Here is a 25,076-nt window from a genome sequence, read left to right as displayed (position 1 = left end):
CCAGGGGCTCAGAAGCGGCTGGCAGGGTCAGGGGCAGGCAGCAGGGTGAGAGGCAGGATGAGAGGCAGCCAGCATGGTCAGAGGCAGCCAGGAGGGTCAGAGGCGGCCAGCAGGGTCAGAGGCAGCCAGAGGGGGTTCGTTGCGGCCAGGGGGCCGGGTGCGGTGGGGAGTCAGGTGCGGTCGGGTCCTGTGAAGCTGAGGGCCCAGTTCATTCAGGGGCACATTGCAGATAAGGGCCTGAACCTGCAGATGGGCCAGGTGTAGCTGAGGGCCCAGCGCGGTCGGGGGGCATGGTGCGGTCAGGGCCAGCGCAAGCAGGTGCAGCGCCAGGGGCCAGGTGTAGCTGGGGCCCAATATAGCCTGGGGTACGGGGCAGTCAGGGCCGGCATAGACAGGTGCGGCCAGGTGTGGCTGAGGGCCTGGTGCAGCCTGGGGTACGGACCAGACGGTCTTGGCTGCGGTGTGGGCAGCTGTGGGGCACCGGGTCGGGGCAGGCCAGTGTGGGGTCCGCTGCACAGTCTATAGGCTGGGAGCTGCAGTGGGGCAGTGGGCTCCACGCTAGGCCGGGGCCAATAAGAGGTAGGGCACCGAAGGCGGCACCGCCAATCCCCGCACAGCCCACGGCCCCACACCGCTGTGGAGGGTCCCGAGGGCAGCGCTGGCCGCTCCACTTGGTCCTCAGCTGGGTATGCTGCGGTGGACCCCGTGGGAGCACCGAAAAGCCTCCGCAGCCCACAGCTCTGTAATACCGCGGGGGGCCAGGCACAGGTACGGGAGCCCAGGAGGGGGCAGGCCAGGCCGCGGTTGGGCCTGCAGCAATGGCAGGGTGTGGAGGACGGGGACGGCGGCACCGCACTTACCGGTGGTCCAGGCGGTGAAGAGCCGCACGGAGGTCCGGGGCTGCAGCAGCGCGGATGAGCGCCGCAGCCTTTGTGGGACCGTGCCGGGAGTGCTGGAGGCGCCCGGGTGCCGGCGGTGTCGGGGACGCAGGTCCAGGTGAGGAGCCGCAGGGCACGGCCGCTGGCCGCACACGGGCAGGCCGGCCAGAGGGTCTGGTAGGTGGCCCAGATGGTCGAAGGGTGCCCGGGGGTGGTGTAGGTGAGGATGGTAGTGTGTAGGGAGGACGGGCGAGCTTGGATGCGGTGGATGGTGTCCAAGTGCCTGGAGCCTCCCTACGTGCGACCATCACCCCCGGCGGCCAACTTTAATCATATGGGGAATGTGTCCGAAAGTGTGCAAATGAGGGATGGAGGGTGTGTGTGTGTGTGTGGGGGGGGGGATTATCGCGGGTGGCAATATTCACATGAATTTGTGATTGCAGCCACAGTGTCAGATCATGTGGCTAACGTAAGTCTGCTGGAGGTCGAGGGATTAATCAGCTTGGTGGAGACCTCAAGCCTGGGGGAAAGCCATGGAGGGCTTCCGTGGGATAGTAAATACTATAATGGAGGTTTGATTGCCCTGTAGGCCTGAAACATGGCATAGAAGTGCAGTCTTGGGTTGTGTTGGACTGTAGGGTGTAGACTAGAATTTTGCTGCCTAGGTTCTCATGTTTGAGGTTTCCGCTAAATACAAAAAATGGAAATCTGAAGAAGTTTCCAGAATAAAAAATAAAATGTGCAAATCGTCTGGCACCCAATGGTCCAATCCCATATGTATATTACCATCATATATGTGTCTTGGTATGAATGCTAGTCCAAACCTTGTCATCCAACAGAAAGCCCATTATACTTGTGAGAGCAATCCATCAATGTAGAGCGGTTTCTCATTAAAGTGTCTTGTGTGTTTTTGTTTTAGTGCAGGAAGAACACATACTGAGCCACACGAAACACAAAACCACATGGAGGAAGTTGTAGACACGGAGACTTGCATGAGGACAGACCTAGAAATTAATCAAGAGCAGTTTCCACAGCCACAGTGAATTACTCCCCAGAGACTGTCCTTAGAGTAAAGACATCTGGTGCTGACAAACAGGAGAAGGGTTGACTGGTGAAAAAACTCAAGACAATAACAGATAAGAGTAAATTGCTCCATGCTGGAGGCACTGTTTGCTTACTCAATGGAGGTGGGTTTATTTTCCTCTTAGGTTGTTGAAATGTCATCTAAAGTTTAACTAAAGACAATCTTTGTGATGAACAAGAAAGAGGAGGAAACATACTAACCAGCCCCTTTGACCTGACTTTAGAAGAGCTCTGGGGACCGGGCCTGGAAAACTACAAAAACACAAAAAAAAAGCAAAGTTTTCTGCTGAAAAGTTTGTCCTAATACTTTAAGAAATACAGATTTCACATGCAATAGCACCACCTGGCCAAATAGAGGTTAGGGAAAAAAACAGACAGATGTCCATTGCCATCACGTATAAGATGTTTCATTCTCAAACCCTCAATATATTGCCTATTATTTGGTTTATCTTAAAAATATACGGGAACAATTTATCTGTGACCTAGAAACCTTAACCGTTCAAAAGAATTCTAGAACTACAGCACTTTCCAGGGCACTTAAACCGTTCAGAGCTGGCTGGACATTGGACAGTCCCGACGGTAGAAGCCTCCAACCTAACATTCTTACATGGTCTCAAAAGAGCCATCTAACCTTAAACCTAATGATAATGGAGAACAATTATGATGTTTTGAGGCCTCCTTAGCTTAGACAAAAAGCCCACTTGGGAAGGTATCGACTATTGATCATCTAGTCGTTTGATACATGACTTGCTTGGCAAATTTGGAATTTGGTAGTCAATTGTGCCAAGGCCATGTCCTATACAGATTATTTAAGTTCAAGGTTTCTTCAGGAAAAGTTCAAAACTGTAGAATGTGGTAGCCCAAATGTATATGTAGGGCACCTCCTTATTTTCTATGTACTATACGTGGTCTAAAGCTTTATGAAACAGTTTATGGGCTGGGGAATATTTAGTTAACATGTAGGAGATACAGTTTGTCGGTATGTAATTAAATAATGGATGTTGAATAAAGTAAGGGACCAGTGCTTTGTGTTTGTCCCATGGTCATAGTTAGCAGGCCATGGTAATTTTTGTAAGAATACACATCTTATGGGGTCTTTTTTCATCCTCCGTTAGAGAACATAGCTTTACAGTGCTGGCCATACACAAGGGATATCTGTTAACTATTCCTCCCAATGAATATTGGCATGTAAAACAGATCAGAAACTTTTACTCCACTAAATGGTCACTACTGGTTAATAGTGCAGGGGGTAATGTCCCTAAACAAATTTTGTGTTCCAGCAGTATCTTAAAAAAAACACAAAAGTTTGAAATGAGGTGCACTGCATTCTAGGTACCACCAAAGAGCCACGGAAGCAGTCCCTCTCATCCCAAACACTCACACTGGCCAGCCACTTCCTGGCTTGATTTACAGCCCCTTGGCCAGGATATATCACAAGCCTCTAGCAGCAACCAGCGTGTGTGCGGATAAACCCGGGGCCGGTGCACTGCACATGTACTGGATGCTGGTGAAAGCATTCAGAGGAAAGTCAAAAGAGCCAGAAAGGAGCCGTCTAGAATGACAGTTTGGTAGATGGGAACCACCTCCATGACTCTTGAATGGTAATTTGCATGTGGTGCTCTCTAAGTATAAACGCCTTATTTCAGATAAGGAGCATCAAATTTTGGAAATGATAGGGATATTCGGACTGTTTGATGGAGTAAAAGGTTCTGATAAAGTTTCCTTTAAAATCCAACATGCCTGATTCATCTTTTCCCCAAAAGTTTTTATACCTCCAGTCTTCAGGTTTGGCCAACTTTTATCCAATGTGTATGACCAGCTTAACAACCTCCTCTGTACATTGGACTGTCTACTCTTAGCTGAGGTGATGATTTCTATCCTAATTGGGGAAGAAATGTATCAGGGCACATGATGAGATACATGTATAATGCATGTACAGTCGTGGACAACAGTTGAGACTGACACAAATTTTATAGTTTTCTCAAAGTTTGCTGCTTCGCGGTTTTTAGATCTATTAGTTGGATGTTTCGCTCGTTACTGAAGTATAATTATCAGCATTTCATACGTTTTTTTTTTTTTTACTTTTATTGACAAATACATCAAGTTTATGTAAAGACTCAATTTTTACAGAGTTGACCTTTATTTTTCAAGACTTCTGTCCTTCGTCCTGGCAGCTCAATATCGGCTTCTGGGCCAAATCTTGTCTAATCAGTGCTTGGAGCTTCTGTGTTTTTGTTTGTCTGCCCAATTCTTGAGGATTGACAACAGGTTCTCAACTGGATCGAGATCTGGAAAGTTTCCTGTCCATGGATCCCAAGTTTTAAATGTTCAGTTATCACTTTTGCCTTGGGACATGGTCTCCATCATGCTGGAAGATGCTTTTATGGTCCATCACCAAATTGCTCCTGCATTGTTCAGAGAAGTTGCTTTTGAAGGATGTTTAGATCCCATTCTTTATTCACGGCAGTGTTATTAAGCAAAATTGTGAGCGAGCCTCCTCCATGGATGAAAAGAAACCCCACACAAGTGGTCTCAGGAGGCTTTACTATTGGTATGATAGAGAACTCATGGCAGTGCTCACCTTTTCTTCTCCTATCATTCTTCTAGATGTCCCAAACAATCTGAAGGGGTTCTATCAGGGAAAATAACTTTACAGGAAGTACAGGGATTGGACTGCGGAGGACAGGGGTAAAAGGTATTTTCACTGATGAAGCCCCCCCCCCCCTCCCATCAGACTATTTGGGACATCTGGAAGAATGATTGTCCGGAGAAGAAAAGGTGAGCAATACCATGACTCCTGTGTCATGCCAACAGTAAAGCATCTGTAGCCCACTCATGTGTTGGGGCTTTTCATCCATGGAGTGGGTTCATTCACAATTTTACCTAAGAACACTCCAAAGAATAAAGAATGGGATCTAAACCTCCTCCAAGATCAACTTCTCCCAATCATCCATGAACAGTCTGGTGATAAACAATGCTTTTCACAGCATGATGGAGACCATGTCACAAGGCAAAAGTGATTACTAAATGGCCAAGTACATAGTACTTTTGGGTCCATGGTCACGAAACTCTCCAGATTGCAATCCCATGGAGAACCTGGGGTCAATCCTCAAAATCAGGTGGACAGACAAAAACACAGAAATTGTGATAAACTCCAAGCACTGATTGGACAAGAATGGGTGGTCATCAGTCAGGATTTGTCCCAGCAGCTGACATCCAGTTGCCAGGGCGAAGGGCAGAAGTCTTATAAAATAAAATAAAAAAAGTAATTACGTAAACTTGTTATATTTATCAATAAAAGTTTAAAGACTTATGAAATGTTTATAATTTTACTTCAGAAACCAGAGAAACATTTAACAATATTCAAGCAGTAAACCGTGAAAAAAAATTGTGTCATTCTCAAAACTTTTGGCCATGACTGAACATGTGAAAAGTAAACAAAAAAAACACCAAAAACCACATAGAATGAAGACACTGGGAAACATGAATACATAGGGAAAGATTAGGCATGGAGAAGAGAAGCAGAACACAAAACACAGAGTGATCGTGTAGGTGTCCTTTGCGTGCTTTTAGTATGAGGTCATTAAAAATCGTCATAAATTTGTCGTTAATGAAGGCTATTCTTCAGGCCATGCAGAATTAGTTCATTTTGTAAAACGTGCCAGCAAATTCAGTTTCTCCACAAGGAGGAATAGGACGAGTATTTCAAGTGGTAACCCAGTTCTGGTCACTTCTAAACCGGACGGTTAATGGATTGGTGGTGCAGATATCCGTACTTGTGCCGTCACTGACCGATGCGGAAATGAGCAGAGACAGAATTACGCTGTAATATTTTTGCACCCTTCTGAATGCAATTTTTGCTCCAAAAATGTGCTCATTTATGGCAAGGTACTATGTATCAGACCGCATACCCGCCATCTCACCAGGAACTTTCAGGAAGCTCCCCCCCAAAAAAGGGGAGACCTCCTAAACTCCCAGGTGCTGCAGAAGCCTCCTGGAAAGCAGTGCTTCCTGAATGTTTTCATCAGACTCCACCCTGATGTCCAGATGCACATTCTTGGATAGGCACATGGTGCGTAAAGCGGCATGATTGGGGAAAATGATTTACTATGCTTTGCTTATATAGCGCCATCATATTCCATAGTGCTTTACATACATTATCATCGCTGTCCCCATTGGGGCTCACAATCTAATTTCCCTATCAGTATGTCTTTGGAGTGTGGTAGGAAACTGAAGAACCCATAGGAAACATACATAGGAGAACATACAAACTCCTTACAGAAGTTGTCCTTGGTGGGATTTGAACCCAGGACCCCAGTGCTGCACGGCTGCAGTGCTAACCACTGAGCCACCATGCTGCCCAAAAGAACATATGGGGGTCTACTCTTGAATGGTTGTAAAAAGGAGTGTTTCCTGTACAAAGGATTTAGATTAAGACTAAAAATTCTGGGAATTTTCTGAGTAAATTCAGAGAAAAAATGTATGAAAGCTGGCAAATCTGCTAGAGAAGGCACATTAGGTTGGGTAGTTTTGGTCATGTCCATTTTACTACCATCGTAAGCTGTGTGCATGTAGATAGGGATCTCTATCACACAGGTATGGGAACACTACAATACATGGCTAAAGTATCAAGATCAATTGCTTTTGTTATTTTTTTTTATTTTCTTTACTTTTTTGGGCAGATTGGACATTTTTTATTGATGGTGTCAAAACAATTTTGCAGTCATGCCCCTTACCCTCTATATCCATGCCTCATTCCTATTTATTAACTTAGCCAAGAATACAATTTAGGTTTTCACTGAAGTCATGTCTTGTTCATAATATAGCTGCTGTGTTGACCAGCGACAAAATGGATATTGTTGAAAAAAACTGATCCCATGTGAGATAATTCCTAAGTCAACAATTTTGCCGAAACCGTTGCGCAATGCAAAGCTATAGCGCCGACATGCACAAGAGACGCATCAAAAGTACAGCAAGGGGTTTTTTTTGGTTTTTTTTTAGAAACTCTTGGCAATCAGAGATGCTGGTTAATTTACTATTGCAAGCGTCGTACGGCAAATATTAATTAGCAATAAGTCTCATTGTTAAGTTGCCCAACAGAAGCCGGATTTAGTAACATTTTATAACCATTTTTTTCTTTTTCAAAGAATACACCAGTTCTTGTTAATTCTATGTTCAGCTGTAAAAAAAAAAATATATATTTAAAAAAAGTGTGCCAAGCACTATGGTTTTAATTTGAGGGAAAAAAAAAATAGATCATCATGTGGGGGGTATAAAATGACCATTTTTACCCCTCTCCTCTCTTGGCAAAAACAATATATGGAAATCACAAGGCAGTGGGAATAAAAATGCACCTGGTTCTCCAACACAATGAAATAATCGTATTTTAGTTCTAGATGACAGGTTCACTTTGCACGACCGGTATTGTAGATCAGAGCAGCAAATAATTGATTGATATCAAATCTGATGGAAAATTAGCTACAGATTCCAGAAAAGCCAATTCCTGCGAGGACTACCATTTTGGATAAAAGTTTAACAAAGTTCAAATACATATGTATATTTAGTTTAATTCTTTTTTTTTTTTCCTTCTTGAAGGGGGTGTGAGGAAGTGACTGGGATCGTATACGAGGGACGTTATATATCCCCCAGAACGTGTACAGAGACCTATTAAACCTGTTGAAGTGCATTGCAGTCACAGACACAGCTGCGGCTGCAATGCAGGAATGAAGGTGAGCATTGACCTGGTCAGGCTATCTGGCTAAGGCAGATTACGTAAAACCCGGCAGGGCCTTCATTTCTTGGAGGAGGTCACAGGAGGCAGTGGGGCGGCCTCCTCCCTCCAACCTGGGTTTTCCAGTGGCTCTTGCAACAGGTCCTTTAAAAACCCTGCATTAAGGATTAGTGTTGTTCAGTGTTGGGACCAGCAAGGAGCACAGCAGGAAAGCTCGGCGGGCCTGTGTGTAGCTGAACCCACGCCTGGGAAGGCTTTGCACCCGTCAGGCTCTGAGCGGCCCGGCGCGGCCATTGCCCACGGCAACCGTTGTTTATGGACTTATATAACCTGGCTGCGAACCGGAGGACTTTCTGTTTACCCGTGAGTTACTGAATAAATGGTGCTTATGTTGGACTTGCTTGGGTCACTGCCTCAGTTACTGCACGGTGTGAACACCGCCGCCTTACAGCTTGGTGGAGAATGCAGGCATTGTGACTTAGGCATACCCCACAGGCAGCTGCATGATCACAATCCGGCCTGCCACCTTTCAGCCCAAACCCGTGGACAAAATGGAGGAGCTGTTAAGGCAATTGATCCTCACGCAGCAGCAGCAGGAGCTGATCATGCAGAAGCTCACAGCTCTGCGAGAGACGCCGATGGCACCAGCCCCAGAACGTCGAGAGGCCCGGGACAAGGTTCGCTCAGCGTTGAGGAAGATGGGACCAGAGGACGACGTGTAAGCCTTCCTTACCATCTATGAATGTATAGCAGAGGGGGAAAACCTACCAGCCGGCCAGTGGGCGTAAGTGGTGGCTCTGTTTTTGGTCGGCGATGCCCAGAAGGCCTACTTCGACCTCAGTCGGGAGGATGCCCAGAACTACCAGAGGCTCAAAGGTGAGATCCTTGCCCGACTGGGGGTCAATACATACGTGGGGGCTCAGCGCGTATTTTCATGGGCTTTTGTGGAGACCCAAACCTCCTGGTCTCAGGCTTATGACCTTCTGCAGCTGGTAAAGAGGTGGCTCCAGCCTGAGACTTTGACTCCAGCCCAGATGGTGAAGAGGGTGGTGGTAGACCGGCTGGTGAGGACTCAGCCGGCCGCTATCCAACATTGGGTGGGGCAAGGGGACCTCGGCACCCTCGACCAGGTGGTCAGCCTGATCGAGCGGTACTCAGCCACTCAGGACTTTATACGAGACTCTGCCAACCCAGGAACCGGGAAAGGGGTCGCGTCCCTCTGCTGAGGACAGTCAGCACCGTACCCGTGCTGAAGGGGTACCCCAGAGAGAGAGTGGCAGGAGACCGGTTCCCTTCCAAACGGTCACAAGAACTAACAGTACCTCCACCATTAGGTGCTGGCGGTGTCAGGGGCCGGGACATGTGGTTGCTAACTGCCCCCTGACTACGGAGCCCATGGACTGCCAGTATAACCGCCGGGTCTCACTGTATACCCAGACAGTCTGCACTGAGGCCCTCTTAGACTCGGGGAGCCTAGTGACATTGGTACATGAGTCGCTGGTGGCAGGAAACAACCCCAGTGGACGGACAGTCGGGGTTGTGTGTATCCATGGAGACCTCCGAGAATACACAACCACAGAGGTAGTGTTGTCCACGCCATGTAGGGATACGAAACATGTGGTAGGGGTGGTAAAAACTCTTCCCTATGGGACTGTGTTGGGAAGAGACTTGCCCCTGTTCTGGACTCTGTGGAAAAACAAAATCCACTCTCCCCCGGTAAAATTTATTACGGGCGCTGTACCCGAAGAACCCGAGTCAGGGGTACCTGCCGTAGGGGTGTCCAACCTAGGGACAGAGTGTGACCCCGATAGGTTTCCCCTGGGAGGTGCTGGCAGGAGAGGTCGAGGAGACCCATCAATCCCTGAGCTGGAAGCGTCCCGGGGCACGTTTGAGACAGCTCAGCTACAGGATCTCACCTTGACTCGGGCGCAGGAAAGGTTGTTAGAGGTAAATGGTGTAGCTCAATAGCCCAGTGCAGATACTGTGTTACCACGCATGGTGGTCAACGGTCGTGGAACAGTTAGTGGTACCTCAGTCGTACCGTCGGGCGGTTCTGGAGATGGCACACACACACCTGCTGGGTGGACACTTCGGGGTTAAAAAGACGCAAAAGCATATCTTGCAGTGGTTCTTTTGGCCGGGGATTTACGCGGAAGTCCAAAAGTACTGCGAATCCTGCCCCGAATGTCAGCTGACCACACCCACCGCAAGTTTCCGGAGCCCATTGGTACCTCTGCCAGTGATAGAGGTACCTTTTGAACGGATTGGAATGGACTTGGTAGGGCCTATAGTAACATCTGCTCGTGGCAACCAACATATACTGGTGGTCGTCGACTATGCCACCCTGTACCTGGAGGCTATACCGCTACGCCACACCTCGGCGAAACTGACTGAACGGGAGCTGTTTGCCATGTTCTGTCGCCTTGGGCTACCTAAGGAGATTCTCACAGATCAAGGGACCCCTTTTATGTCCAAGATGACGAGGGAACTGTGCAAACTTCTAAAAATAAAACAATTGCACACCTCGGTGTACCACCCTCAAACCGACGGGCTAGTAGAACGGTTCAATAAAACCCTCAAGTCCATGTTAAAAAAGGTGGTTTCTAAGGATGGAAGGGATTGGGACATGTTACTACCCTATTTGATGTTTGTCGTCCGTGAGGTACCCCAGGTTTCCACAGGGTTCTCTCCCTTTGAGTTATTGTACGGCAGACACCCTAGGGGTCTGTTGGACGTAGCCAAAGAGACGTGGGAACAAGAACCGACTCCACAAAAGGAGTATAATTGAACAAGTGGCTAGTATGCAGGACCGGATCGCGGCGGTCATGCTGTGGCACCCCAGGGATCTGGTTGCCACAGTGATAGAAATATTACGTCTGAGAGCAAGTGGGAGGTTCCCTGGTCAGGAGCCCTTGAACATGCAACACCTCCTGTCCCAAACCAGATAGGGGATGAACCTGCCCTGTATAAACTGGATCTGGGGTGGGGTTAAGTCAGAAAGAGTGAGACAGGGAAAGAAACAGCTAGGAGCTCTGTAGGAGCAGGGGCTGAAGACCAGGGACTTGAGCTGAACAGAGTTCGTTCTGGCAGAAGACGCCAAGAACCGGACACAGGAGTCCGAGGCTGTGGGGACTCATATATACCCAGCAGCAGAAACCCGACGGCAGGGGATTTCAGGTCCTCTGGCCATAGAAGCCGGGAGGCTCAGTCACGAGCAAGGGACCAGCACCGCCATCGAGGAGCGGAGGCTATCAGAAGGCCCCAAGTCACCAGCCATACGGGTGAGCACCACAAGGTATACTCGGGGACGTGGGCTACTTCCACTCGCTTACAGCAAGGTAGCCAGGAAGAGTGCAGATAGACAGGGAGGCCTACAACTCCACCTAGTCAGGGAAACTCCTGTTTGCTCACAGACTGACCAGGCCCCTTATGCTAGCCAGTACTCCCGGGAGGGTCTGCCTTATTATCACCAGTAAAGACCCTGAACTGCACTGCAAAGACTCTGAGTCGTTCCTGCTGCGCCCGTGCACCATCACTCCCACCATCCACATTCCCTGCCCTGAGGCTAAACTCTTCCCGTGGGGAGTTATCCCATCCTTTGCTGCGCACACCACACCAGCCTCAGTGGTCTGCCTCGCAGCGGCGGTACACCTTGACCGCAATCCACGGGTGGAATAGTCGGACATTAAACCATAAAACCCCTATAAAAGACTGCCACTGGTTTGACCACCCTGAGCCACGGGACCGGGTCACCACCACGGAGACTACAACCCCTAGAGACCCGGCTCCAGGTAACCCACACACGTGCACACAAGGCCCAGGGGGCGCGTCAATGCCCATTGTGAAAGAATATCTGTTAGATGCCCAGGCAGCACCGAGGCACACATATAATAAAAGAACCACGGTCAGGTCTTTTAACAAGGGCGATCGGGTGTTAGTACTTGTACCCACAGCCGAAAGTAAGCTCATGGCCAAGAGGCAAGGGCCATATGAAGTTCGAGAAAACGTGGGGGAGGTAAATTACTGGGTGTATCAGCCCGGAAGGAGGAAACCTGAGCAGCTTTATCATGTAAACCTGCTAAAACCTTGGAAAGATCGAGAGTGTTAAGTTACAGATGTCACTCCGGGCATGCCGCCAGAGAGTTCTCTACCTTCAGCCAGGAATGAGTCCGGGGGAGAAGTCAGGAGAAGTGATGCTCTCACTAAACAGCAGCGACGAGAGGCTCGCTCGCTGGTGCAGCAGAATACCGACTTGTTCTCAGAGCTACCAGATAGGACTATGGTTCTCCAACATGACATTGTCACTGAACCTGGGGGTAAGGGTACGAATGAGACCGTACCGGGTACCCGAAGCCTGGAGGTCGTATTGATCCTGAAACCAGACGGATCATTACGCTTCAGTAACGATTTCCGGAAATTAAATGAAGTGTCGAAGTTGGACCTTTATCCAATGCCCAGGGTGGATGAGCTGATTGAGAGACTGGGGCAGGCCCAGTACTTTACCAGGCTCGATCTCACCAAGGGTTACTGGTAGGTACCTCTCACGAAATCGGCGAAGGAAAAGACCGCCTTCATAACTCCGGAGGGTCTATATCACTATGTGGTCTTACCTTTTGGGTTACATGGGGCCCCGGCGACATTCCAGAGGCTGATGGATATAGTGCTCAAGCCCCATCAGGAGTACGCGTCCGCGTATCTAGAGGATATCATCATCTTTAGCACCGACTGGCATAGGCACCTATTCTCAGGTACAAGCGGTACTGGATTCTCTCAGATCCACGGGGTTAACAGTGAACCCAAAAAAATGTGCAATAGGGCTAGAGGAAGCCCGATATTTGGGGTATGTGATTGGCCGAGGAGTTATCAAGCCCCAAATCAATAAACTTGAGGCCATTAAAAACTGGCCTAAACCGTCAAGTACAAAACAGATGAGGGTGTTCCTTGGCATCCTTGGGTATTACTGCGGGTTTATACCTAATTTTGCTGGGAGAATGGCGGCCCTGACCGATCTCTTGAAGGGGGGGGGGGGGGGGGAATCGGTAATGGTTCAGTGGAACACTCAGCCTTTCAGTCCATGAAGTTGGCCCTGTGTGGACAGCCGGTCCTCATCAGCCCCAACTTCATGGAAACCTTCATTGTACAGACAGGTGCCTCGGAGGTAGGCCTAGGGGCGGTATTGTCTCAAAAAGTGAATGGTGAAGAGCACCCGGTCACCTACTTGAGTAGAAAGCTTACCCCGGCGGAGAAAAACTATAGCGTAGTAGAGAAGGAGTGTTTGGCTATTAAGTGGGCCTTGGAACCACTACGTTATTATTTGCTCGGGCGTCAATTCCGCTTGGTGACGGACTACTCACCCTCGGTATGGATTAGGAATGCCAAGGAAAGGAATGCGCAAGTCACCAGGTGGTTTCTGTCACTGCAGAATTTCAGTTTCTCTGCAGAACATCAACCTGGGAAGTCTGAGGCAAACGCGAATGACCTGTCCCGTGCACCCTGTATGGTGACAAATGTTCAACCCCACAAGTTTGAACAGAGGGGGGGATATGTGAGGCCGTGACTGATCGTATACGAGGGACGTTATATACCCCCCAGAATGTGTACAGAGACCTATTAAACCCGTTGAAGTGAATTGTAGTCACAGACACAGCGGCGGCTGCAATGCAGGAATGAAGGTGAGCATTGACCTGGTCAGGCTATCTGGCTAAGGCAGATTACGTAAAACCCGGCAGGGCCTTCATTTCTTGGAGGAGGCTACAGGAAGGCAGTGGGGCGGCCTCCTCCCTCCAACCCGGGTTTTCCAGTGGCTCTTGCTACAGGTCCTTTAAAAACCCTGCATTAAGGGTTAGTGTTGTTCAGTATTGGGATCAGCTAAGAGCATAGCAGGAAAGCTTGGGGGACCTGTGTGTAGTTGAACCTATGCCTGGGAAGGCTCTGCACCCGTCAGGCTTGAGCGAATAACCCAGCTGCGAACCGGAGGACTTTGTTTACCTGTGAGTTGGTGAATAAAAGCTGTTTATGTTGGACTTGCTTGGGTCACTGCCTCAGTTACTGCACGGTGTGAACACCGCCGCCTTACAGGGGTTATTTGGTTTCAGAAAACTGCTGTTCCCCTGCTGCAGTTTGTTTTAAATAAAAAAAAAAAAAGTTTTATTCCCCCTTCCTGGATGCGGCAGAGTCTCCGATGTCTAGAATAGTCTGCAGCGCTTCAACTACCCTGCAGCCAATATCCGACCTCAGCGGTTCTGCAAAAGTTAATGGCACAAGCCGCTCTGAGCTGCTGAGCTCATAGATTAGCTGCAGCGCTGTCAGCGTGACGTCAGTGCCGCAGACAAAAACAGACAGCGGAGCCTCAGCGCTGGACCTACGGCAGAGTGAATAGAGCACTTCTTTTTATTTTTTTCGGTTTCTTTTATTATTGAAACAAACTGATGCCGATGGTCAGAAGTTTTCCGAAACCAGAAAACCCCTTTAATTTCATTTGTTTTATTATTTTGAGTATTGTCCCAAAAGGTCTACAGCACTGACATAGACCAAATTGCTTAATTTCGTTCCCAGACTGGTTTCACAAAACTTTGATGATTTATGTTATTTTTGACCATGTAAAACAACCACTTTGTTCAAAAGTATTGAGGACCCAAGTTTCCTCTCCATGCATGGTTACCATACATCCAGAAATTCCTAGCCCGTTTGTAAAAATCTGGCATTTTTCCCCCAGTCCATAAAAAAATTATTTTGATTGATAGGTCTGTGATTTTTTTTTTTTTTTTTTTTGCTGGAGAAACTTGTACAGATTATTATGGTCATAATTCTCATTATTTTGCAGGTCACAGTGACTGCAGCTGGTGTCTTCATAGCAGAATGCTGTAGACACATATCACTTTAAAGTTTAATGATTTATTATTGTTTTTCAATTTTAGTTTTCTGTGATTTTTTTTTTTAAAAGCTGTTCAGAAAAAATAAAAAATCAAAGTTGACAACCCTGCCTCTACGTCAAGGGTGTAAACTATGACATATCAGTAAGAGGACCACTCGGTCATGCAGCAGCGTAGATCTCTGCTCCTTCTAACCTTGAAGGCATTTTTTGGAATCTGCACTTAGTTTCCATCAATAATTCTCACCTAGGAAAAATCTAAATTATTTCATAAATTCGGTTATCTGGGATTAGAAAAACAAAAACTAAGCACCAGTCTTGTCCATGGGATGTGTCTGGTATTGCAGGCTCGATAGGGTTGAGCTGCAAAGCCAGACTGCTTGTGGAATAAAAATCTAAATAAATATAATAGTAATAATAATAGTAAAAAATATATATAATAGTAATAATAATAAATAATAATAATTCAGCAATCAAAAAGTAGCCTCATATATTCAAGTACATTAAATTTGCCGACCAACCAATGCAATTTTTTTTTTTTTTCATATATTTTTTTTTTATTTTAATTCAGTAGTGAATTTAGAAAAGTACCCCCCAAAATCATTTTCACTATCAAATGAGAACTATGATTGTGCGGTTATACATATACACTTAAAAATACAGAGATTGACTTACGCTGCAGCTTTCGTCATTGTCGGGCCTATGTGGGATGATAAATGAAGAGACGGACAACCTTCCATCACAGTTGTCAGCCGGCTGGTTAAAATCTAGACAGCTGGTGATAATACAGAAGTAGTGAGTGGGGACTGGTATTGTTCCATCAACAAACCTGAATGAAGAAGGAAAAGAAGGGGATACATCAAGAAAAGGTTGTCTTTATAGTATCAATATTAGGGTTGAACGAGTATGTTCTGTTAACCCTTAGGCTATGTGCCCACGTTGCATTTATGAAGCAGAAAATTTCTGCTTCATTTCTGCAAGTCCTCTCCCGGAAAAACGCATGCGGAATTCCGCACGCGTTTATCGCGCATTTTTCGCGCGTTTATCACGCGTTTTCCACATGCGGAATTGCCTTGCGTTTTTTATGCATTGGATAAAGGCAATTCCGCATGTGGAAACGCAAAATTAAATGACATGCTGCGGATTTTTGAACGCGGCATAAACGCTGCGGAAAAATCCACAGCATGTGCATAGAACTTGCGGAATCCCATTGGGGACCATGGGGTGCGGATATACATGCGTTTTTCAAGCGTTTACGCTGCGGAAATTCCGCAGCATATACGCTTGAAAAACGCTACGTGGGCACACACCCTTTCGCCGAGTATGCTCGGGCCGAGCACCGAGTATTTACAGCTGCTCGGTGATATGGTTGAATCTCACCCGTGTGCATGATTTGCGACTGTTTGACAGTTTTATTACATGTGAAGAATGTCTATTTCTTACACATTCCTCACATGTACTAAAGCTGTCAAACAGTTGCAAATCATGCACACGGGAGCGATTCAACCATATCACCGAGCAGCTGTAAATACTCGGTGCTCGCCCGAGCATACTCGGAACAGAACATACTCGCTCAACACTAATCAATATCCATCTTTTCGGTTGATATTTAAATGCATGTATTTGGGGCTCAAATTAATTTGCAATTGGGTTCCATTAATAATGCTGCACCGTTGGGTTTTTACAGGCTCTTTGTTTCCCTGCAGGTTTAACTATTATGTGGTCTATCAATAAATAAAAAACAAAAACAAAAAAGAGTTACAAACTCTGCTGTCAGATGGTCAGAATATGCTCACTTTTGGATTTTCAGTTATAGGGAATCTGTCAGCAGGTTTTTTTGCTATGTAATCTGAGAGCAGCATAAAAGGTAGGGGCAGAGACCCTAATTCCAGCAATGTGTCAATTATTAGTCTGTGTTTTGCTGTTTCAATAAAACAGTGTTTTATCAGCAGGAGATTATCACTAGAGGACTAGCTGTCTCGTGCCTCCTGGTCCAACCACACCTCCAGCACTGATTGGCAGCTTAATGTTACTACAATGTACACAGAAAGCAGCCAATCAGTGGTGTGGGCGGGATTATACACAGCTCAGCATTCAGAGATCAGCTAGAGCTGCAGCAGAGAAAACTGTGATCGTACCACAACTGCAGCACCCAGGAAAATAAGTGACATCACTGGAATCAGGGTCTCTGCCTCAACATCATGCTGCTGTCAGATTACATAACCAAAAAACCTGTTGATAGGTTCCCTTTAACTCATTCAGCCACAATGGACAGAGCAACCAAGAAGCTACAAAAGACAAACAGTGCAAAATGTTTAATGGAACCCAAATGTAAAAAATAATTATTTGCTCAAAATACATGCAAGCAAAAAAAAATAAAAAAAGCCCTAAAAAAGGTGGACAACCACCTAGAAGGGCCAATATTGACATCAACATACTTCATATCATAGTACACAGGCTGTAATAATGTCTGTCCTCAGTGTGCCCATATCTAATGTATCCATCTCCCTCAGAAGGAAACTGGAAAATGCAGTGGATACCCATTCTAGAAGTGCCCTTACACATTAGATAAATGGTGACCAAAGGGCTAACAAATATGGAGGCCTCCTGACTCTCTTCCAACTGCAGATGCTTAGGGAAAGAAGGATTGGGCATGTTGTTGGATTTCTATATGTCTGATCCTTTGTTCCAGAGTGAGAAATGCAGTGCTGTACGCTAGTGCAGGTCATACGATCTGCTAGCACAGAGCCGTACAACCTTTCTATGCCTTCATACACAGAGGTCATGAACATGGAGATATACTCTGCTATTCAAGATCTCAAAATTTTATGAAGCAAAACCAAAAGTTTCTTGTACTTTGAGCTGAAAAAAGGGGACCACACCCCTGTTTGTACAGGCATTTCATTTATATAGCTTCCCCAAGCTGCTTGCCTATTGTCCTGTAGCCCATCCCAGCCTTGTGCAGGTTTACAATTTTGTCCCTGGTGTCCTTAGACAGCTCTTTGGTCTTTCCCATGGTGGAAAGGTTGGAGTGTGATTGAGTGAGTGTGTGGACAGGTGTCTTTTATACAGGTAACGAGTTCAAACAGGTGCAATTAATACAGGTAATGAGTGCAGAGTATTAGGGCTTCGTAAAGAAAAAGTAACAGGCCTGTGAGAGCCAGAATTCTTGCTGGTTGGTAGATGATCAAATACTTATTTCATGCAATAAAATGCAAATTACTTATGTATACAATGTGATTTTCAGGTTTTTAATTTTTAGATTCTGTCTCTCATAGGTGAAGTGTACCTACGATAAAAATTACTGACCTCTCCATTCTTTGTAGATGGGAAAACTTGCAAAATCGGCAGTGTATCAAATACTTATTTTCCCCACTGTATAGGTACAGTAAAAACTTCATACCTCTCCTAAATAACCTACTCCTATAAAAAGTCTGATTGGCTTGTAAAAAAAATTTGACCCAATACATTGTTTTTGACCAATTCTTCAATCAATATCAGCTGTGTAAACAGTTCATTAGTGACTACTATCATAACTAAAATGAACGGGATTGGTTAAAAAAAAAATTGGTTCATTAGACAGGATTATGACTCAATGTGAACGCAATCCTAATCTCTCTCCCATGAAGGCCAACAGCTTACGTTTTTATCTTGTCAAGAGTGTCATATAAGCCATCGTAGTCATAGTCAAAGATGGGTCCAGCAAGAACGTTGACTCCATTCCTTTCGGAGGCGTATCGCTTTACTAAGACTCTCTGAAAATAATTCCATATCTCTATTTAAAAAAAGAAAGAAAATTGGGACAACAGTTATCACAGTGACATCTTATTGGTTTCTCCTGCCCAGTTCAACATTAACAGCCACGTCATCTAAGAGTAGAGAAACCATGAGGCCGGTTGAAAATAAATGAAAAGCCGTGAGACTATGAGCTGTCCCAGGCCAAAAGGTGTAGATAGAGAAGAGCAGGGGCCATGGGACTGAACCTTGGGGGACACCGACAGATAGGGGGCAAGATGAGGAGGTGGTGTATGAGGGGGAGACATTGAATGTTCGGTCTGTTAGGTATGAAGAGATCCTAGATAGGGCCAAGTCCGTGATGCCAAGAGAAGATAGAGTCTGTAGTAAGAGGGAATGGTCCACTGTGTCGAAGGCAGATGACAAGTCCAGGAGGAGGACAGAGTAATTATGCTTGGATTTGGCAGTTAGTAGGTCATTGGTGACTTTAGTCAAGGCAGTTTACAGAGAGGATGGGTCGAGGGAGGGCTTTTTGAAGATGGGTGTGATCGAGGCATGTTTGAAACATGAGGGGAAGACGCCAGTTGTTAGTGACAGGTTGAAGAGGTGGGTTAGGGTTGGGATGAAGACTGTGGAAAGATTAAGGATTAGGTGGGGCAGGATTGGGTCGAGTTCACAGGTGGTGAGGTGTGATTTGCAGAGTAAAGAGGAAACTTGATCTTCTGTAATGGTGGAGAAGCTGGTTTTGGAGGAGGAGGAAGGTTGGGTAGATATGAGGAGGGGCTGTGAGGCCTTAAGGCAAACGCTTTGTCTGATGGTGTCAATCTTCTGGTTGAAGAATGAGGCAAAGTCTTCGGCTGAGATGAGAAGAGAGGGAGGAGGCACTGGGGGACGGAGGAGAGGATTGAAAGTATTTCTCCTGTCTCCGCCATAAACATGATGCTTCTTGGACCGTCATTTTTAAACGGAAGGTGATGAGACATTCTAACATCTGACGGCAGATGACATCGCAATGCATGTGGCTGCCACACATGGAAGTGACATCATGCGCCATGGAACGCACGCTGTCAGCTGCTGGCTTCTGCACCCAGTAAAGAAGAGGATGCGTGAGAACCAGGGGAGGGGAGTAGAATTTTCTTTTCAAATCTGTTGGCGAACAGGGCACAGTACCCAAAAAGGGGCCCAGGCTGGGGAACACTACCAAAGGAAGGGACCCAAAATGAGGCACAGGATGGGACATATTACCCCAGGAAAGGGGTCCAGGATGAGGCAAATTATCCCAGGGAGGGGCACACTACATATAGATCTGGGTTGCTGAGGAAAGAAGAGGCTTCTCACACTGCTGTCCATCATATCTACCAGATCAAATTTTGGAGATACCAGGTAAGAAGCAGACGCTCACACTGCTGCCCACCTTGTCTATCTAACCTAATACTGGAGATGCTAGAGGTGCTGAGGTAAGAGGCTGCTCACACTGCTATCCACCATATATACCAGATCTAATACTAGAGATACCAGTGTTGCTGAGGTAAGAAGAAGCTGCTCACACTGCTGTCCACCTCATCTCTGTTATCTAATACTAGCAATATCAGGAGTGCTAAGGTAAGAAGAGGCCACTCACACTGATGTTTTCCATGTCTATCAGATCTAATACTGGAGACACCAGTGGTGCCAAGTTAAGAAGAAGCTGCTCACACTGATGTCCACCTTGTCTATGTGATCCAATACTGGAGATATCAGGAGTGCTGAGGTAAGAAGAAGCCGCTCACATTCTGACTTTTTTTTTTGTTACTAGAGAACTCTTATAATTTGTAGCCCAAATGCAGTTAAAGAAACATGATGAGAAAGATGAGCAAAAAGATTCATTCTACCCTTGCCCGGTGTCCACTTCACTACTCCATGACAAGGGCGGTGCATACTTTCTTGGCCGGCATTTGAATGCAGTCATTCCGGTTACTTCTTGTGATCATTATATGTAATGTCATGATGTGCATTTCGCCGCAACATCATGATGTCATCGTGGGGCCTAGTGGTTGCATGAGGCACCCAGGATTCCAGCATTCGAGTGCCAGCTGATGAAGTTTGTACTACCCTAGTCCTGCTGCCACAGACTACCAAAATGAAAACTGTATCAGGGTAGAGCAAATATTTTTGCTCATCTCATGCTTGGCTTTTAACAAATATTATAATCATTCTGACTTAAAACAGCACTTACTTTTGAACGCGGGGTATATGGGAATGACATTTGTAATGAGAACAGCGTCATATTTGGCATCAGCAGAAGAACTTAATTCTGGAGAAAAAAAATTGGTCAATTAAAACTCAACAGCCAAAAAGTGGTCAATATATATTATACAATTTATTATTGACAAGCAACTGCCTATATATAGCTGTGATTTGATGTAAGGAAGACAAGAGTCTTGATGAACTTACTGTAGTTGCACCAAGTGTATTAAATACAATGCTCCATCTTGATATACACTACTCCAAAAAAAAATCAAGGGTACACTAAAAGTATCATAGTATCGGTATGTTCACAAAAAGTACAAACCATACATTTTTACCCCAAGTTGCGATATCGTTTTATCCAGTTAGGAAATGTACGCCATTGTGAATCTATTTCCCCAGTTTTGGTTAAAATAAAATGGCCACAGTACTACTGGAGATGCAACAGCAAAACAACCACCAAAAAGGAATGGCTTTGTAGGTGTTAGGCTGCAGATAATTCTCCTCTCCTCATCCTTCCTGACTGATTATTTTCTAGTTTCGTAATGTCCTTGTGTAATAAGAAGCAGTGAATTCCCTGAAGATCCCTTGCAGCATATGCCATTAATGAGGAAAGACTGCCACCTGCTGGCTAGGCGAGATCAAGCAGAGCCAAATTGTACTGGAAGATTTGAAGGGGGAGAGACTTTGCGTACTGGACCTGATCAGGTGACCCACAGGATGGACTTTCTTGATATAAAAGCCCTGCCCGCCAAACCGCAGGCAGATTTGGCACCAAGCAAGAGAGTGAAGCAGACGTGCTCCAGAGATGCAGCTGAGTTCAGCGCAACAGGCCTCAGTGGGAAGTCTGCGCCACCTAGGTGCCGGTCACTGCCTGGCACAGTCTGGATCCCCCACAGGAGAACGCTGAGTTCCGCCTACGCTGGTCAGGACCAGAATCCGCACCCTGCGCTGGTCTAGCCTCCGAGACCCAACATCGTCTGTCAAGAGCCAAGGCCTAGTCCTCTCCTCCCCAAGCCTAAGAGACTTCCGCCGACAGTAAAGCTGAGTAGAACGGTGAGAAGACTGCATCAGGAGAGGTGCGCCTGCGATTGCAGAGTTACAGACTGAGTGAGCAGGGCCGTCACTTCCAGATATTACCAACAGTACCGGGGTCAGCTGGGATTAGGATTACCGGTTGGAAGTGGGTCGGCTAAGACTTTCGGGTTTAGCGGGAAAGCTCGGTGACCCCCGCTAGGGCCAGATCCGGATAGAGAACTCTTAGTGAAAGATTTTCTTTGCTATTCCAAGATTACTGTTATTAGTTCTACTGTTGATTTGCCTCATTACTAACACTAATTGTTTAAAGTCATTGCTGAATATAAATTGGGTTATATTAATCCCTGACTGTTTGTCTCATGATCTCTGTGTGTTGCACCCCAACACTTGCATTACACTTGTCAATATTAGCAGCATGAGAAGGTAGAAAAAGAGAAATCCAGCAGTTTTCCGAATAAAAATCTGCAAAAAGCTGTATTCCAATATAGATTAAAACAGACAATCCCGATACTGCAAGAATGAATCCTAAGCATTTCACTCCCGGACTACGTAAGTGTCCCTAAGTAAGGACTAAGTCTTGGTCTGAAACGCGTAGGATTCATTCTAGCATTTTTGCAGTACCAGGATTGTCTGTTTTAGTCTATATTGGAATAAAGCTTTTTGCATATTTTTATCCAGAAAATATCTGTATTTCTCCTTTTCTATGTTGCTCTTCACCACATCATGCAGGAATGGTCTTTTATTCGTGCAGAGGATTGCTGGCAACTACAATCAGGGTGAGCTGAATCGTTCTTTTTGTTTCAGCATTAGACTGTACCTGCTGACCTTTCAGGTTGTACAGGTAGTCCAGCTCCCCTAGGAGCGTGCCATCGCAAGGGTTCGCTGTATCATTTCCCAGTACGTTCTCAAGAACCTTAAGAACATATCAGAACATAGTATGAGAAAAGGAGAAAAGTGTTGTGAGAAGGCATCAACCCAGCATGAAGGACCAGTATCTGCTCCTAAATGTGAGAGGAGCACTGTCATCAAAGTCCTGCAAAATGACCTCCGGTGGGCATGTTTCTGACGAAATTGTCAGAAACAGACTTCATGACGGTGGCATGGACATCCTGTAGAACCCAGTACTCATAGCCCATTTTTGTATAGCTCCGTTGGCTTTCGACAGAACACCAGAATTGGCAGGTCCGCAATTTGGCAGCAGGTCTGTGTTGGTCTGGGGCGGTGTATCCTTGCAGGATAGTATGAAGCTCCACATGATAGCCAACAGTACCCTGACTGCTGTACGGTGGGGGATTAAATCCTCAGACCTATTGTCACACCTTATGCTGGTGTAGAGGGGTCTGGCTTCACCTTTGGGCCGAAAATGCCCGGCATCATGTGGCCATAGTGTGTAGGCAGATCCGGGATGACAAAGTCATCGATGCCATTGACTGGCCCTCACATTCCCCAGATCAGAATCCAATTAAGAACCTTTGGGACATTGTGTAGCTCTAAATAATGGCGCTGGATGCACTCATACATACTGATCTGGTGCTTACTGGTGGCCTGATCCCTGGTCTGGGAGGAGATCCCACAGGATGCCATTAGGAGCATGCTCAGACAGACAGTCAGAAGTTCATGCAGGCATGAGGAAGGCCATACACATGCACAAATTGGACCTGACTGCAATTTCATTTTTATTTATTTATTTTTTTACATGGTTTTCATGGCCTTTTGGAATCTACGCCTCAACTGGTTGACCATTTTGTTTTCCAATTACCATTGATCCGTCAATTTATTATGCTTGCCTATATAGTACCATCATATTCCGCAGCACTGTACAGCCATTATTATTACGGATCCTATTAGGGAATATAGATTGCGATTCAGTGTTTTTGGAGTGTGGGCGGAAAGCATAGAACCCGGAGGAGACCCACGCAAACAAGGGGAGAACATACAAACTCCTCACAGATGTTGTCCTTGGTGGGATTAGAACACCGTTTGATGTTCAAATTAAATCACACATCTGATCTCAATGGAAAAAAAAGAAGTAATCGTTCCCTTTATTTTTTTTGGAGTGGTGTATTTGGTGCAAATTGCACCAAATTTAGTAACCGATTCAAAGCTATTGCGCTAGTGTTCTGCTGTAGAGAACTTTAAAAAGTTTAAAAATTTTGGTGCAACTCAAGGCTGTGCTAAAATTTTGCGACTTTTTGTGTTCTCACACCATTTTCGTCCAACTCCAAGAAAGACTGAGCTGGGGCGGGATGGAGGCATGCTGACCACTGCTAGTCAACTTCATAACGAGTGGCGGAGTTTGCTATGCCACAAATCTATCTCCAGCAGGAACTGGAGTAAGATTTGTGACAAGACTCACACGGAGGCCCACGCCACTTGTCAGATGCTCCCAGTTCATTAAAGAGGTTGTCCACAACTTTTACATTGATGGCTTATCCTTAGGATAGGTCATCAATGTCTGATCGACCAGGGTCTGACACCCCGTACCACCTCCGATCAGCTGTCATCGATGGCAGCGGCGGCCACTGGCTGGAAGTACTTGCTTGCAGAGCTGGCTGTCTACTTGTAGTGGCCGTGGCTTGGTATTGCACATCCTCCTCCTATTCAAATCAATAGGAGACGGATGTGCAGTACCAAGACCCGGCCACTAAAGGTAGACGGCCAGCTCCGCAAGTAACACCGATAACGGCTGATCGGCGTGGGTGCCAGGTGTCGGACCTCGGCTGATCAGACATTGATGACCTATCCTAAGGATAGGTAATCAATGCTAAAGTAGCAGACAACCTCTTTAATAATTGGGGCCTAAATGTCTTCCTTAAAAGTAACTTATTGTGTGAATTTCCTAAGAAAAGGAAATTGTGTTATGGAGTGAGCAGGAACATAGCGGGTTTAGAACTATGAGAATTTTAGGAAAGGGCCCTTTGCAATCCTTAAAAAAAAAATTTGCCTCATTAGGCCACACTGTGATTACGAAAGTGGATGTTCTCGGGACCGCCTTATCCTTCGCCCATATAATACCCTCTGTAATAACGGCTGATCACCAGAGGGACCACCATTAAACAAGAGGTTGTCTAAATAGGACAACCCTGATCTCTACAGGAGTAACGAGGCAATATAGTCACCCACTGGATTTGGCTTTTGCCAGAAACACATGTCCAGGTCCAGCTTAGCAAGTACAGCACTTGGAAGAAAATGTATATTGCAACAGGTAATAAAGGAACCAAGGCAGAACTATCCTTTAATTATTAGGTGTTCTATTCCTTCCCAGAAACAGCTACACTCTTGTTGCCAGGTTGTGTGCGGTATTGCAGTTTCATTTCATTCATTGGAATTGGGTCAGGCAGCAATATCCCAAGCAATAGGGAAATAAAAAATAAAAAAAGCAGACTTTTCTTTTCTGATGTGAACATTTCATAGTCTGCAGCCTTTGACACAGAACATTTGATAACATGTGAAGCTGATCTGAGCTACAACTGACAGCAGCAGAAAATAATCAGGCCATATACAAGGTTAATTA

At 46.0% G+C, this 25,076-nt stretch overlaps 1 protein-coding gene across 8 annotated transcripts in view; it reads right to left on the bottom strand.

The window, feature by feature from the left end:
- Positions 1 to 25,076, bottom strand: part of ENPP2 (ectonucleotide pyrophosphatase/phosphodiesterase 2) — a 189,307-nt gene that overhangs the window by 9,298 nt on the left and 154,933 nt on the right. For 5 of the 8 annotated variants that reach the window (XM_073679813.1, XM_073679812.1, XM_073679817.1 and 2 more), the window contains 4 exons: positions 20,514 to 20,591; positions 18,206 to 18,338; positions 15,239 to 15,392; positions 2,163 to 2,213 (listed from right to left, as the gene is read on the bottom strand). In XM_073679813.1, the coding sequence (XP_073535914.1) occupies positions 2,163 to 2,213; positions 15,239 to 15,392; positions 18,206 to 18,338; positions 20,514 to 20,591 (416 nt within the window). The remainder of the gene's footprint in view (positions 1 to 2,162; positions 2,214 to 15,238; positions 15,393 to 18,205; positions 18,339 to 20,513; positions 20,592 to 25,076) is intronic. The other 3 variants (XM_073679816.1, XM_073679820.1, XM_073679819.1) reach the window with 1 other exon arrangement.

The sequence above is a fragment of the Phyllobates terribilis genome, unplaced genomic scaffold (genome assembly GCF_046119375.1).
Source record: "Phyllobates terribilis strain yellow unplaced genomic scaffold, ASM4611937v1 Scaffold_4__5_contigs__length_816908805, whole genome shotgun sequence".
In the NCBI taxonomy this organism is placed as follows: Eukaryota; Metazoa; Chordata; class Amphibia; order Anura; family Dendrobatidae; genus Phyllobates; species Phyllobates terribilis.
Note: the sequence above shows the minus strand (reverse complement) of the source record. Positions and strands in the feature narration are given on the sequence as shown.